Here is a 13941-nt window from a genome sequence, read left to right as displayed (position 1 = left end):
TTCCAAGTCTGCAAACACCAGCAAACACCTGGCTCCTGGACAGAACCAGCTCAGGCCCAGCTGCAATAGCCTTCTGTCAGCTTATATCCATTCTCTTCCCAGGAATATCAAGGCTGGGTGCCTTATCAGTGGCTGTAGCTGTAAAATTACCAAATAATTTCCGAGTTATTAAATCTAATCACTGCTTTGACAATATTTAGCTAAATATTCTCCACAGGTTTTCAGATTAAAGTCAGAAGCATTCCAGACCTCCAAAAGGGAAGTGACTATTAGCATGTAGTGGTGATCTGTATATAACTTTGAAGTCACAACACACTTCAAAAGTGCTTTGAACAATCTCCAAATCACTCGAGCTTCTGCCAGTTCATCAAGCGTTGCTTGACTGTCCACAGGCCTGTTTAAGAACAGCACATGTTCCCTTTGTAACAGTGGCTGAGAAATCCCAGCAGTGCATTTTCAGGTGCCAGCATGAGTCTCTCAAGCACTTGTCTCTAATACAAGAGTAGTGCCTAGAGCATGTCTCGTGTCAGGAACAGAAACAAGAAGGTTTGGCAGACCCCACCCTGCCACAGACAAACTCCAGGTTAAAAGAGGTGGGAAAAAATGTTTCTCTGCCAGTCACAGAATCAGTCCCTTCATTTTCTGTATCACATCCCATTCTGATACACAAAATTTGTTCTCAGCTCTTTATGACTCCTTCCATTTTCTTCTTTAAAGAGAATGAAGAACATATATACAAATCCTGAAGTGATACCTAGTTGATAATTCCACTGAAAGCAAAGACTTTAAAAGAGGTCACCTTATACAACTCTATGATGCAGATCACTCTGGTTACAAGAAGCTGCTGCTCCCAGAGTTTTATCTGTGGTAAATAATCCTCACACCACAACAATTTTTTAGGGTTAAATTAAAAAGCATCAAATTATATTTCCCTAGGAAAAAAACTCCAACCCCATATTTCTAGCAAAAAGATGAAATTATGGGCCAGATCATAATAAAATGAATGTTAAAAACTCTAAGTTCGAAGAAAAAGAAGTATAAATTCTATGAGTACAAGTCAAAACTATTTTCAGACAATGTAATTTAAGAAAACCAGTCTCATAGCAATGCCGGGAACATTATCAGAACAGATGCATTTTCTCTACAAAACAGAAAAAGTCTACTGTAAAACTCCTAATTTGAAAATAAGTTCCAGAAAGAAAAGGAGGTGGAACTGATACAAGTAAGAAATAAGTACTTAATTACAGATTCAAGCTATAGGCATAAGGAAATTCATATTGTGAGAAAGTGATATTTTGGTAGTGGTGGTTTTTGGGGTTTGGGTTTTCAAAGAGAAAAATTCAAACCTGAAATTTTCCATAGCTTAAGTAGATTAAAAATGCAATACAGCATTTAGGTAAATTTCATCTGCTGTGGTACCAAGTTGTGTCCCAGCATGTTGCATGACTATTATACTTTATTTGTCAGGGTGTGTAAGCCATTTATGAACACGCAATGCTTTAAAGGTTACCCTGTGCAGTGGGATCCTTAGAAAAATGACAATTCAAAACAGAAAATACTTTGCCAAAAATGTTTTACTTTCTTTTTCTTAATGGAAACTGAAAGGTTAAAATTTGTTTTGACAAATTTTCTTCTATGGCTTTGCCAAAATGATGAAGATACACTATTTTATAATCACAACAGTACTGCAAAATTTGTTCTGAAACAGGACAAATACTTAACATACTTACTTGAGAAAGAAGATAGAGAGAAACCTGGAGACTTATTTTTGGACGCTCTCCACCCTACAAAAAAGTTATGAAAAATGCTTATTTATTTATACCAGGAATTTATATGGCTTAAAGTTTAATTTAAACAAAAGTTCTGTTGTTTCACACTCTGCTACAAAATATTCAGAAAGCATCATGTTTTTTAACATTCATTACTTGTAAACTACTTGAAATGGGAATTCTCTGAATAAGCATATCCCTCACTCTTCCTTGGCTAAAAAACTGAAATTAATCACTTTGGTAACTTAAACAGGTGAGCATCTGAGAAGTACACTGGTTTTCAATATGCTACTATTTGTTAAAAAAATTCTTCTCAGTTAACACTCATTAAAGACTGCTGTTAAAATTAGCTATTCAGATAGCATGAACTATTGCCTACAAAAACAAGAACCTGTGCAGGTTTAAAAATATAGTTTCTACTTCACTCAAAACCAGTTTTACACTTAATTTAAAGGCTACGCTTTAACAATAAATCCAGCTATATCACATTAAAACACAGCTTCTCTACAAATAGAAGAAATGCGTATCAAACCCAAAAGTGTATTTTCTACCTGGACAGATTTTTAGATCATGGCAAATTTGCTTTTTCTGCTTTTGCCAGAAGACAAGCCACCTTAACAGAAAAGGAAATCACACATCTCCCAGTGTCACAGAAATTTAAACCCTGTACCAAATTTGCAGTTCTTGGTCTCCACTATCGTGAGCTTTTAACCACCATGCCACCCAAAACAGCATTTCTTAAAATAAAACTTAATCTGCTGTGCTCTTGAATTCCATCTCAGGGTACTTCCTCTACAGCCACCTTATTTAAGCTGTTTCATGTAAACCACACATAGATACTGTGAATATCATATACCTACTGCCCAAATCACTTGGCACACGGAAAGCAAAGCAGCACCTTTGAGAATTAACTGTTTGCAGGCATTAGCTTACCTTGTCTTGATTTACTAATGAGTACACGTAGAGGGGAAGAAAGAGCCTATTAAGTAGGTGGTCTGTCAGCACATCATTTAAAAATTCACAATTAATGATAAGGATATCATTAAGGTAATGCAAATGATCAAGATGTTCTGCTACCAGGTCACTCAGTTTGCCCCTATTTCTGTGCCTGAAAAGAGAGCAGAAACAAAAAAACCATACGCGATTAATTGTGGAAAGTCTTAAAAACTTAGGGAAAAAACTTACGGGCATCCCTGCCACAGATTACCTAGCTCAAGTAGACTGGCCAAAGCAGATGTTTCAGTGAAGTCAACTAATGCAACTATTAAACAGTTGCCTGTATTTTCTTTAGGATGCACATATCAAGTTTTTCCTCAAAGTTTCCACAAGACCTGTTTTTACAAAGCTTTGCTGTCCATTGCCAGTCTTTTCACAAGCCAACTACAAAAATGAGAAGATTGCTTTTCCAAATTTGAAAGAAGAATTCAGTGTTGTATTTAACATCTACCTCTTCACTTTAGGAAAGCAAGAAACATATGCCCACTCCAAGGTGGGGATGGGAAGACAAACCAAGAACAACATGAATCAACAAAGTATTTCTGTATTTGATAGTGGAATATTACACTGCCATGTCAGGTCTGACAGTTCACAATTAAAGTTCATCTTTCTAGTTTAAATCTTTTTCCTAGAATCTTTCCAGAAAGCTCTTCTAATGAGATGACACAGAAAAAGAATGTTAGAAAGACGAAGTTTATAAGACTGAGAAGCACAGAATTCCTGTTGTGTCTTCTGGATATCTGCTATTTTTAGCAGAACAAAACAAAGATAAAGAAAAGGCTTGCTGCAAAAACTGATTTACTTGTAGGGTGTCAGCTGTGTGATCAGGCACACAGCATTGTTACCTTGAAGAATCAAAAAAAACCTTTAAAGAGTGAAAAGTTTGACCCGTCTCTAAGTCTGACAGTCTATGAACTGTCTATAACATATCTAGAAACTAACTTAACTGAACTACTAAAGACAAAATAAGGACACCATTGACATCTGAGAAAAGCATTTCCATTCAATAGGCAGCATTTGTAAAAGCTTACTCTTCATCAGTCTGCACACAGTTATCCAGTTCTATCACGTGGCTGCCAATAAACCAGACAAGGTTGGAGAAATAAGGAACTGCAGTTTTATCTCGAATGTAATGCAGCATAGGCTGGTTGTCCACTGAAGAGAAATCATTAAAAAGAAAAATTAGTTGCCAATATTTTTTATTGTGTTTTTAAGAAATACAACAGAATATCTTCTGAATTCAAATTCATGCTAGTTTTCCATACAAATATACACCTGACACAATCTTAGGCATGAAATGGAAATCTATAAAAATGTCACATCAGTTCTTAGCTGGCTTGAATGAGCCTAATGTTGATATATTTACAGATGTCTGAAAATAAACAAATCTAGTGGAATTCAGAAAGGTTATTTTAGCACATTATTTATTAAAAAGAAGAGAGAAGCGCAAGAATAAAGCAGTAATGCTGAGAGTCAAGCTAGTTAGACTTACATGACACTGCATTAAGGAACACAGGAATCACCAGTGAAGGAAGGGCAAAAGAAACAGACAACAGTTAACAGGATTAGGAACTGGGATAGTGACATCCTCTAAAAGGGTTTAAAATGCTAAAGCACAAAGCATCTAAACTAAAACATACAGGGTAGGTGTTAGAGCATAATATATGCAAACAGGTGGTCAGAAAATTATCAAACCTGAACATCTGAGCTCTGCCTTTTCAGCTCTAATCATTAAATCACTACAACATTCAATGAAAATTCTAGAGGAGCAAATTTTTTTCATAAAAATACTTAGTTGCATAAATATATCACAAATAGAATATGAAGCCTACAGTCTGCTCTCTTTTGTGAGCTCATATTTGCAATTACAGTTCCTTGAAGTAGAAGGCAAGTACCAAGTGCCAATTTCTCAACATACAAGAAAAAAAGTGTTGCAGCCAACACTGTAGACCCTATTTGCTATGCAGGGTATCCAGTCATTTGCAAAGCAAATTCCTCATTGTTTTAAAAAGACCTCATATTCTTCTATAGACTTATATAGTGTGAAAACCACTTCTCTTATTTGACAGAAAGTTGTGTAAATTCAACATCTAATTTAACTTAAAATGGACTAAAGAACAAGAAGCCCTGCATGAACATATTGCATAATACGTATTACCTTACACCATGCTGAATTCAGAGGTAGAAGTTCAGAATAAACAACTTTTTTTTTTTTTTACAGAGAACACTGTGATATTTTCCGTTTACTAAAAATGTTATATACCCCAAGAAAACTTTAGGGGGAAGTGACTTTTGGACACTGAGTTTGGAACCCACATTCCTAAAGTAGTGCTAACTTCAGAGATCAACCCAGTTGCTGAAGTCCCTGCTGAGTTTTGAAGACCTCAAAGAATACAGATGCTTCAGTTTCTCTGGAAAACTCATTGCAGTGCTCAACTACTCTCATGGTGAAGCTTTAAATTCTTTTACGTATGTCCTACTGGAATGCCCAGCACGGGAGTTTGAGACTGCAGCCTCCCAGCCTTCACTGAGCACCTCTGGGAATGGTCCAGCTCCTCTCGAGACTGGAGTGACTGCAGCACCTAAGAGTTCTACATTTTAATGTAATGTAATGTTAATCATTTTAATGCACTTCAAGTCCAGAAGGGAGTAATGCTGGTTACAGCTCCATTCACTAGAAAGCTCAATTTCATCAATTTAAAAGATAATTGATATTCTTAATATGCTCTGGTTTTGGGGGATTTTACTTGTTTACTTTTTAAATACAGTCACATTCTGACCTCTCTTTGAAGGAAAGCTAAAGTTCCTTGTGTATGCCTGACACTTTCAGGGTTTTTTTTTAAACCAGTTTCATTGGTGAGAAAATAATAGTATTTACAAATACATAGTGCAGGTTTGGGATAGTGGTCACGAAGTCAAAATGTGTATCTGTATTGTCAACATGCTCAGCTTTTCAATCTCATAAAACAGACAGAAAACCCTCACAAGTAAATAACTGAAAATTAAACTACAATGAAACAAATTTGCACACATGCCTTTTTTAATATATAAAAAGCATACCTTTGTAGACATTTAAAGTTATAGTCCTAACAGCAATCCTGACCATGCTTTCGGGGTGGTTAAAAAATTTAATAGCTTCAGTGTACAAAGCAAAGTCATTAGTGTGCTGTAACAAGAGGAAAGAAAATATTTATTTATTAAACAAGTACAGAATATGGGTTGGGATTCTGTATGAATTATGTTTTCTGTGTAACTTTGTACCTTTACCTTCTACTTAAGTAATCAAACTGATTTTACAATGCACATTCAGCTGCATTTGTAGCTCTGCATTAAAATAAACTGCTTTAAGCATCAGAGTTTCCCAGGATAAGTGTGCTCATACTCAGTGCTTTCATGCCCTCTTCTGGCAGAACGTGGAGTGCAGAGAGGAAAACCCCATAACAACTTTGCCCTTTGACTCAGCTTTCTGGACTTTGACTAAACCTCTTAGAGCCAAGTGATGTAACACAAAAGATCCTGTTTATGAAAGCACAAGAAAACATGGCATAAACAAGTTGAATTCTCAAGGAAGCAGACTTAAGAACTACTGAAATGATCCAATATAACACTAATTTCCAGACTTTTAGTTTACTGTAGTTGTAAGAGGACAAACCCATGCTTGTGCAGAGATCCTCACGAACAAATTCACAACCACTGGTATGGCCATTATAAAAATAAAAGCAAGACATTATGAGACAACAGACTAAACAGAGTATGTGCCACACTGCTATCAACTTCTAATTCAAGTCGTTATTATTATACTGCAACTTTCTTTACTTACCTCATTATAAAAGAAATGTACAGTATGATTATTGAGTTTCAGGGAAAGAGTTTTCAAAAATGATATGTAATATGCCATGATCTCCTCATCAGAAAAGTCGAATTTGTGGACAATAATAGAATTCACATAGTTATTAGAGAGCAGGTAGTCTGAAAAAAAAAAAAAAGAAGCATTTACACAGGTTAACTGAAAAAAAAAATCACTGTGGCAACAGGCTGTATTTAAAGTACCAGCTAGAGAGCAACAACCTGATGCTTGAAGATCACAAATTTGAGTCAAAACAGCTCAAGTGATGCCTTTGAGCATTAATATAAAGGATCTGCTCCCTACAAAGGTCTTTGCTCCCAAGAACAGAACAACTGAGAATGTACTTCATCTTCCTCAATTCAGGTAAGCTCTGCAGCTAATAACGCTTAACTCCTCTCCTCCAAAAGTCCCAACTAGTCAAGGATTGATGATGGCTTTTGTAACATCTGTGGAATACTTCAAATTATTAATTCTCCATCTTCTATTTGTGTGCTAAATGCTTGTTGTACCAAAAAACTACTTTTGCACCACTGAAAATTTATATTGAAAGGTGTTGTGGAGTCAGTTTATACCATATTTTTGGTAGTGCTCAATTTAAAAGATTGTTAGTAATTAATGTAGCTCTGTGCAAGGATACTAGGACTAGATTTCATTGAATGAAAGGGAATCCAGTCAAATCTTGATCGCTTCATCCTAAGCAGTTTGGAAGTCTGTCCTTACACAGGGATGTTTCATGGCTGATGTTCTCAAAAAGGATGTTCAGAGTCTGCAGCAGCTGCACACACACATAACGACCAGACTTCTGACGCAGGATGTTCAGGAAGAACACAAACATATTCTTCTCCAAGAAAAAGCTGAAATAAAATAAAAATTAAGTCATATGCTGTAAGTAACAGGAAAATAATTTGGCTAGGAGAAGGGATGATTCAAGGCAACTCTGACAAATAGCATGCTTTGCTTTTATGAAGAATTACTTTGCAAAGTTGTATCTGTGGAACAAAAGAATATATTTCAAAAACCTTAAGAACTAAACAAGAGGGCTTAAAAATACAAATTATGCAGAAAAAAGGTATCAAGAAACCAGGGCCTTTCTTACTGTATTTTTAGCATATTCAGTTTCTCAGGCAGCTCTAAATACCACAGCTGGAGTAAGATATTTATTTGTGGTATATTAGGTAAATTGAAGCAATGTGATATTAAGAGACGTACTGAGTAAATCTGGACCCTAAATTAAGTTATCATTTGTATTTTTATCAAATGAATGGAGAGTCAAACAAAATTAGTACTTGAAAGGGGCTCTGGAGTCCAAACACTTTTTAGAAGCAGCAAATTCCTGTATGACATGAATATGAACCTCCTCACACATCTACCACAGGACATAGCTTTTTACATATAGCCATGAAATACAGTCTTGGAGGAGTTAACAGTAACAGTGTTCAGACCTCTGTACAACTCCAAGCATTCTTCAAACACAAAAGCAGAGTCTCAGAGAGCACTGGCTCAGGAGTACTCACTCAAACACTGAGCTGTCATTCTGATCCCCCCAGATCAGGATCTCTGTTATGGAACGAATGGTCTCCACCAGCAGGTTGCGGTTGTGATCTGTTACTGTTGTATTTTTAGTCAAAATATGATACATGTACCTAAAAGAAAAAAGTATTACAAGTAAAGAGCTATCCTGCCACTTCCACACACACCATGTTTGCCTTTCATCACTGTACCAATGCACACACACCTATTCGCACACTCTAAGTCTAATCACTGTACAATTTTAAAACCCTAAGATTTCCTTCTAATACTGATGCAGAGAGAAAAGTAATTGTTAAACAGAGTGACAAAGGAAACAAATCCCCCCCAGCCAGGTGAGTTACGAGGGCTTATGCCGATGTTAACGTAGAACTAGAAACTGTGGTACTGGTCCCAAGGTGCTTCTTCAACATGTTCCAAAGAAATTCATGGAAGTCAAAGGAGCGATGAGCAAGAAAAAGAGAAACAGAAGCAGATAAGCATGCAGTAGCTGATACGGGGAAGTGGCACAATGAGGTATAACCAGGGAAGTTCGATCCCTTCTCTTGTCTGCAGAGACCCCTTATAGACTCACATCAATTGTGGTGTTTGATATTAAACACAGGATTCCCAAAGACTATTCATTCACCTTGGCAAAGCTTCATCTCAGGTCTCTGGTCCCTTGAGCACAGAAATACTGACTGGAAAGGTGGTAAAGTCCAGCTTTATAATTTCAAAGGGCATGAGTTAAAGATTGCCTACTGAAGCTTAAGAAGGGGTATGTCTCTATCACAGGTGACAGGAAGCTATGGAGAATACAAGCCTTTCAGATTTTAAGTCTCAGAATTTTACTCTTCAGGGAAGCACCTCTTTTTTTCCAAATAAGTTGTCGCATAAAGTACCAAAATATTTCTGTCTCATTACTTTCTTATGTCCCACAAAAAAAAAAAGAGATGGGGTAGGGGACGATTCGAATAAAAGCACAAAAATCACCACTGCTTTTCTCCCTCTGTTTTTGTTTTTTCTTTTATGTAGTAATAAAAAGAAAGGATAAATATAAGAAAGGTGCCCAATTTTGAAAATAAATAAAAAACATGAGGGAAATTTCATGTAATTTTAGATTACATGCACAAGTGTTTGGAAAGGATGACAGATTTTCCATATTATCAATCTCGCCATGAATAGTGGAGCTAATCAAACTCCCAGGATCTAATTCTGTGAAATAGCCTGTGTCCTGACCCTGGGGCAGCCTTCACTATTGTTTTGGATTCCGTGAAAGTTTGTTCAGTGATTCAGATTGAAATTTTAGGAATCTCATTATTAGAATTTTGCCAAGCTTCTGGCAAGGTTCCAAAAAACACAGTGCATTTTTAAAACAAAATTTTGGGGTGTCTGGTTTATGGCTTTAAGATGTTTACATCAAAAAACAGACTTGAAATTGCATATCAAAAATCAAGATTCGCATCAATTTTATCAACACTAAAAAACTGAATCACTGCACTGAGCAAGCATGCAGCCAGAGACTAAAATGCCATTTAACAGAACACCCATGTGAGGCTGTTCCAACTATTTATTAGACTTGCAAAGACAAGACAAGGCACTACCTAGTTTCAGAACCTTTTCCTTGAACTGAAAAACCTCCCCCAAACAAACAAGAACTTTGATCATATTTATAGTTTACTTAAAATCTGTCAAATTTGGCTTTGGGAGTCTTCTTAAACCACTGAGCTGGGCAGAGTTCCAGAAGACTTGCTGCAAGACACAGTCTGCCCTCACCAGCCATGAGAGAACAGGTGCTATTTCAGAGAAGCTGATAAAATGCTCTGTGCTGTCATGGTAAAAACACTGTGTGCTTGCTAGTCTTGGTATTACTTAACCATCAAACAACAATTCTGATACGTTGGGTACTGCTCAAGGACACAATAGATAAACAGCCCTCAGAAGTTCACAGCTTTAACAAACTTGATATACCAAATAAATGCTCCCTTCCCTCACCCTCTAATCAGCAATGAGACAAAGCCTGCACCACATTACCAAAGCCATTTTAATATTATATATATCACCAGACAGCAAAAAGGAGGAAAAAGGGAATAGGTGGCAGGGGGGGAGAGGAAGAGGGGGGCACAGTCTTTTCTTAATCTTTCTCTTCAGTAAAAAAAAAATTCTCTCCCCTTTCATCGTGTTCTTTTTCCCCTTCATAAATCAATACTCATTTTCAAATCCAAAACAGTCACTGGTCACATTGAAACCACACTAGGAAAAGTTGATCCTCAACTGTGTCCTACAGTCACAACTGCCTGGTCACGTGCTGTACCATAACAATCATTAAACAGCAAGTCAGAGAGCACCTGGAAATCCTCTTCCACTAATCTGAGGATCACAGTTCAAGATTCCTTCTGTGGACACTGACAATGGGACGGCTCACAGGGAAGATGTGAAAGCTTAAGGCTGACCACCCGTGAGAATTCCCAGCAGTTCTAAAACAGCACATGGCGCACAAGCCCTGGAAAAACCTTGTCATTAGGGCACTATGTGCATTATCAGAACAGTGAATCTAAGGACAGCACAAACTCAGTCCCTGCTCTGAGAATTAACGGAGCAGAGATAATTTGATGCGATGGCAATTAGATCACTTCATTTCACACTAATTTGAACAACTTCCTGAGACAGTTAGTAATTAATACTATACTAGTTCACATATTTTAGCCTATTTATTTGAAGTCACATAGAAATTATTGCATCTGTGAACATGTATTTCTCATTAATAAGTTACATTATACAAACTCAGGATTCAAGTTTACTCCAACAGTAGAATTTTGGGTATGGGATGCAGTGGGAAGAATAACAAGCTCTTACCTCATTTGGGTGTCTGAGGAATATAGAGCATTACAAACAAAAAAAGCACTTAACAGTCAGGAATACATGATCTCCAAATTTATTTACTTAGTAGCAGCATTACTGCAAAATTCCTTAATTTGCTAAGGCACTGATGCACTTAGAGGAAACCTGGAGTTCACCTTCAAGCTATTCCTTTTTATTTATTTATCCTATTTGCTTGAAAAGTAACAAAAAAGCATACACATACTTGTTGCTCTTTACAGACACATGAAATACCATATTATGAGAACATAAAGTATCTCACAAACTTAGTATTTTTTGTACTTAGATAAATCCTTAAAGGCTGTCTCTAAATGCAGAGGGATCAGGTTTGTGTCTCTAAACACAAAACTATCAAAGAGGAGACTTTTGTCATCTCTGTATCTGAAGACTATGTTCAAACAAAAACACATCATGCAGGAAGTGTCAAAGCACCCAATACTATCAAAATCAGTGGGAGATGTTGCCAGCAATTTAACAAACCAAACAAAATTCTAAACATTTTTCTGATTAGAACCCATGCTCAAAGGAGTAACACAGTATTGTAAGTGCATATCAATGACTTTCCTACTTATTACTTACAAAAATACGCTAAAACAGGTAAGAGTTTAGAAGTCAAGCACTCAGATTTTAGAAGTCCAGACTTGACCATAACAGGCTTGCTCCTTCACTCTGCCTGTAATCAGGTAATTGCATATTGTTCTCACACAGGAAACACGATGCATAGCAAGGACAGTGCCTCAGGAAATGAATCACTCGTGAAAAAGACTTCAAGCACCTTCAACCTTTATGGACACTGCATTTGACCAAGGCATGGGAAATGTTCAGCACCCAGCTTTAATGGCACTGGCACCTTTGCACAATCACAGTGCAATTAAAACACCAAGTGCAGAAGCAACAATAGGAAATGTGCTTGACAGTAACAGGGCTATGTAAATACCATAGAAAAGTAGGAGGAAAAGTCTTAGAAAGACTTTAAAAGGCTTAGAAACAAAGACACACAAAAATACCAAGTTCTCTGAGAGCAGCAAGTAGCACTGTTTCATCCTTCTCTAGATTGCATTTCAGAAGTTGGATTAAAATTTAACTGTTTTCACTAGATCAAGAGACCATATAAAAACGCTTCATAAAAACAGCCTCACAATTTTCCTTCAGCCGTCACACCATTCTCCGGTGTGTTTGCAGAAAGACTGAATAATAAAATTACAAAAGCAAGCCTCAAATAAACTGCATTAAAGCTGATGGGAAAGATCCAACATTTACTGAGAAAAAGCAGTAACACTGTTGCTACCACTAAGCATGTGTATCATTTACAATTTAGACTAAACTCTACCTTATTCAAGTTTAAAAATAAAAATGTTCCCACAAAATTAGCCCAGACTGATTTCACCCCTGTAACATAGTATAATACACCTTTCACAGGCTGAGCTAACCTGTAAGAGCAAGGCAGGTGTGTTGTACTCAGGTCCTTCAGATGGAACACAAAATGGGGCTTTGATTTGAGAGGATGAGACAGTAAACAGCTTATCAAGTCAGCTTACTGAGACTTTCTTTCATGACCCCAAAACAAAGGGTCTCTGCCCTTTTTCCTTCTGTTACTTTACCCACTTCAACACTTGGAAAATACCTAAATTTCACCTTTCCTGTTGGCATCTAGCTAGAAGCTGAAATTCACGCAGTCTGGATAAACAAACACTTAAAATATACATAGTCTAAACAGACCAAGGGTCTCATCTGTCCTTTACATACGACCACTTCAGATTTATTCAGAAATCACATGTAAATAAAGCAAACAGACCAAAGCACATACTTTAGTAGATAATTATATACTTCAACTCTCAGATAACAATTCTAGCTCAAGCCACAAGATTTACAGCCCAATTCCCTTTTGCTACAAATGAGGCAGGGTGTAATTTTTCTATTCTCTGTGGCCCCAACAGAACATATGGACACATTTTTCTTGCCTGAAAGTAAATCTCAAGTCTCCCTCTCACCAGCCTTTTTTTTTTTCTCCTAAGCTTAAATTCAGTTTCATCAAATTTCATCATGCATCAGCATTCTTGCCCTATCTTCAAGTCAAATATCAAAGCCAGACAGAGCCAAAGCTCCACTAACGCTTAGTTTAGCTCCAGTAAATGCTGTAATCCAGTAAATGCACACACTAACTACTCCTTGTATGTTCAATAGAACATTCCTATGTTTACATCTGAGCATGACTTTTCCCTTTTTTCCTGTAAAGCCAGACTACACTGACTTATTAGTCTGACCTACAACACTTTCAGAACTACTTCTGCAATGCTACTGTCTCGTTAGTTTTGTAGTCATGGACTTGATTTCTGTGTCTGGTAAAAAGCATTGCATTTCAGTTAGCCTTGCTAATTTTGAACATTTTTCCAATTTAGAGACAAGGACCAGAATCCACAAATGATCTTGATACAGCAACTGCAAGATGCAAATCTTGTATGGGGCATTCTGTTACTCTCAGAACCCATTTATGTACTCCTTGTGAGATGACTGAAAACTACCAGGTACTTTTTCTCAATGAGCTACATATTCACACTGATTTAATTTAGAAAGTACTTCGTCTCTTAATGACCTCCTTTCCTCGTTCAGTACAAAGAGAAGCTATCAAGGTGGCTCTCATTTTTCCTGCAAAAGCAGAACACTTAAAATGGAACAAAGAAATTAATATTTTTATCCCTTGCCACCCTTCCAACTCTCCAGTGGCAGAGCTAAGAAAAAACTATTCCACCCTCTGCAGCCAGCAGTAACACACGGCTGCGAGGCTCCGGAGGCACAGGTTATAGTTCCCAAGCTCAAAGCTTCCCTTCTGCAGCAGCTGCTGCGTCCTGCAGCCCAGGGCACATCCCGAGTGCCGTGACTCACCGCTGGCTACCGACATCCCCACACACCCTGGAGCTGCACTGCTCACACACAGGCACCAGC

General features: G+C 37.2%; 1 protein-coding gene across 7 annotated transcripts in view; it reads right to left on the bottom strand.

The window, feature by feature from the left end:
- The window catches only part of CLEC16A (C-type lectin domain containing 16A), a 59970-nt gene that overhangs the window by 45261 nt on the left and 768 nt on the right, over nt 1–13941 (bottom strand). For all 7 annotated transcript variants that reach the window (XR_015277174.1, XM_086853650.1, XM_086853651.1 and 4 more), the window contains exons 2-8: nt 8127–8255; nt 7333–7466; nt 6586–6734; nt 5826–5931; nt 3797–3920; nt 2703–2877; nt 1731–1784 (exon numbers count right to left, since the gene is read on the bottom strand). Coding sequence is in view for 6 of the 7 variants with exons in the window: in XM_086853650.1 (XP_086709776.1) it covers nt 1731–1784; nt 2703–2877; nt 3797–3920; nt 5826–5931; nt 6586–6734; nt 7333–7466; nt 8127–8255 (871 nt within the window). In the remaining variant the exon portion in view is untranslated. The remainder of the gene's footprint in view (nt 1–1730; nt 1785–2702; nt 2878–3796; nt 3921–5825; nt 5932–6585; nt 6735–7332; nt 7467–8126; nt 8256–13941) is intronic.

This window comes from Cyanistes caeruleus, chromosome 17 (assembly GCF_971803275.1).
Source record: "Cyanistes caeruleus chromosome 17, bCyaCae1.hap1.1, whole genome shotgun sequence".
Classification (NCBI taxonomy): Eukaryota; Metazoa; Chordata; class Aves; order Passeriformes; family Paridae; genus Cyanistes; species Cyanistes caeruleus.
This window is presented reverse-complemented; position numbering and strand designations above follow the sequence as displayed.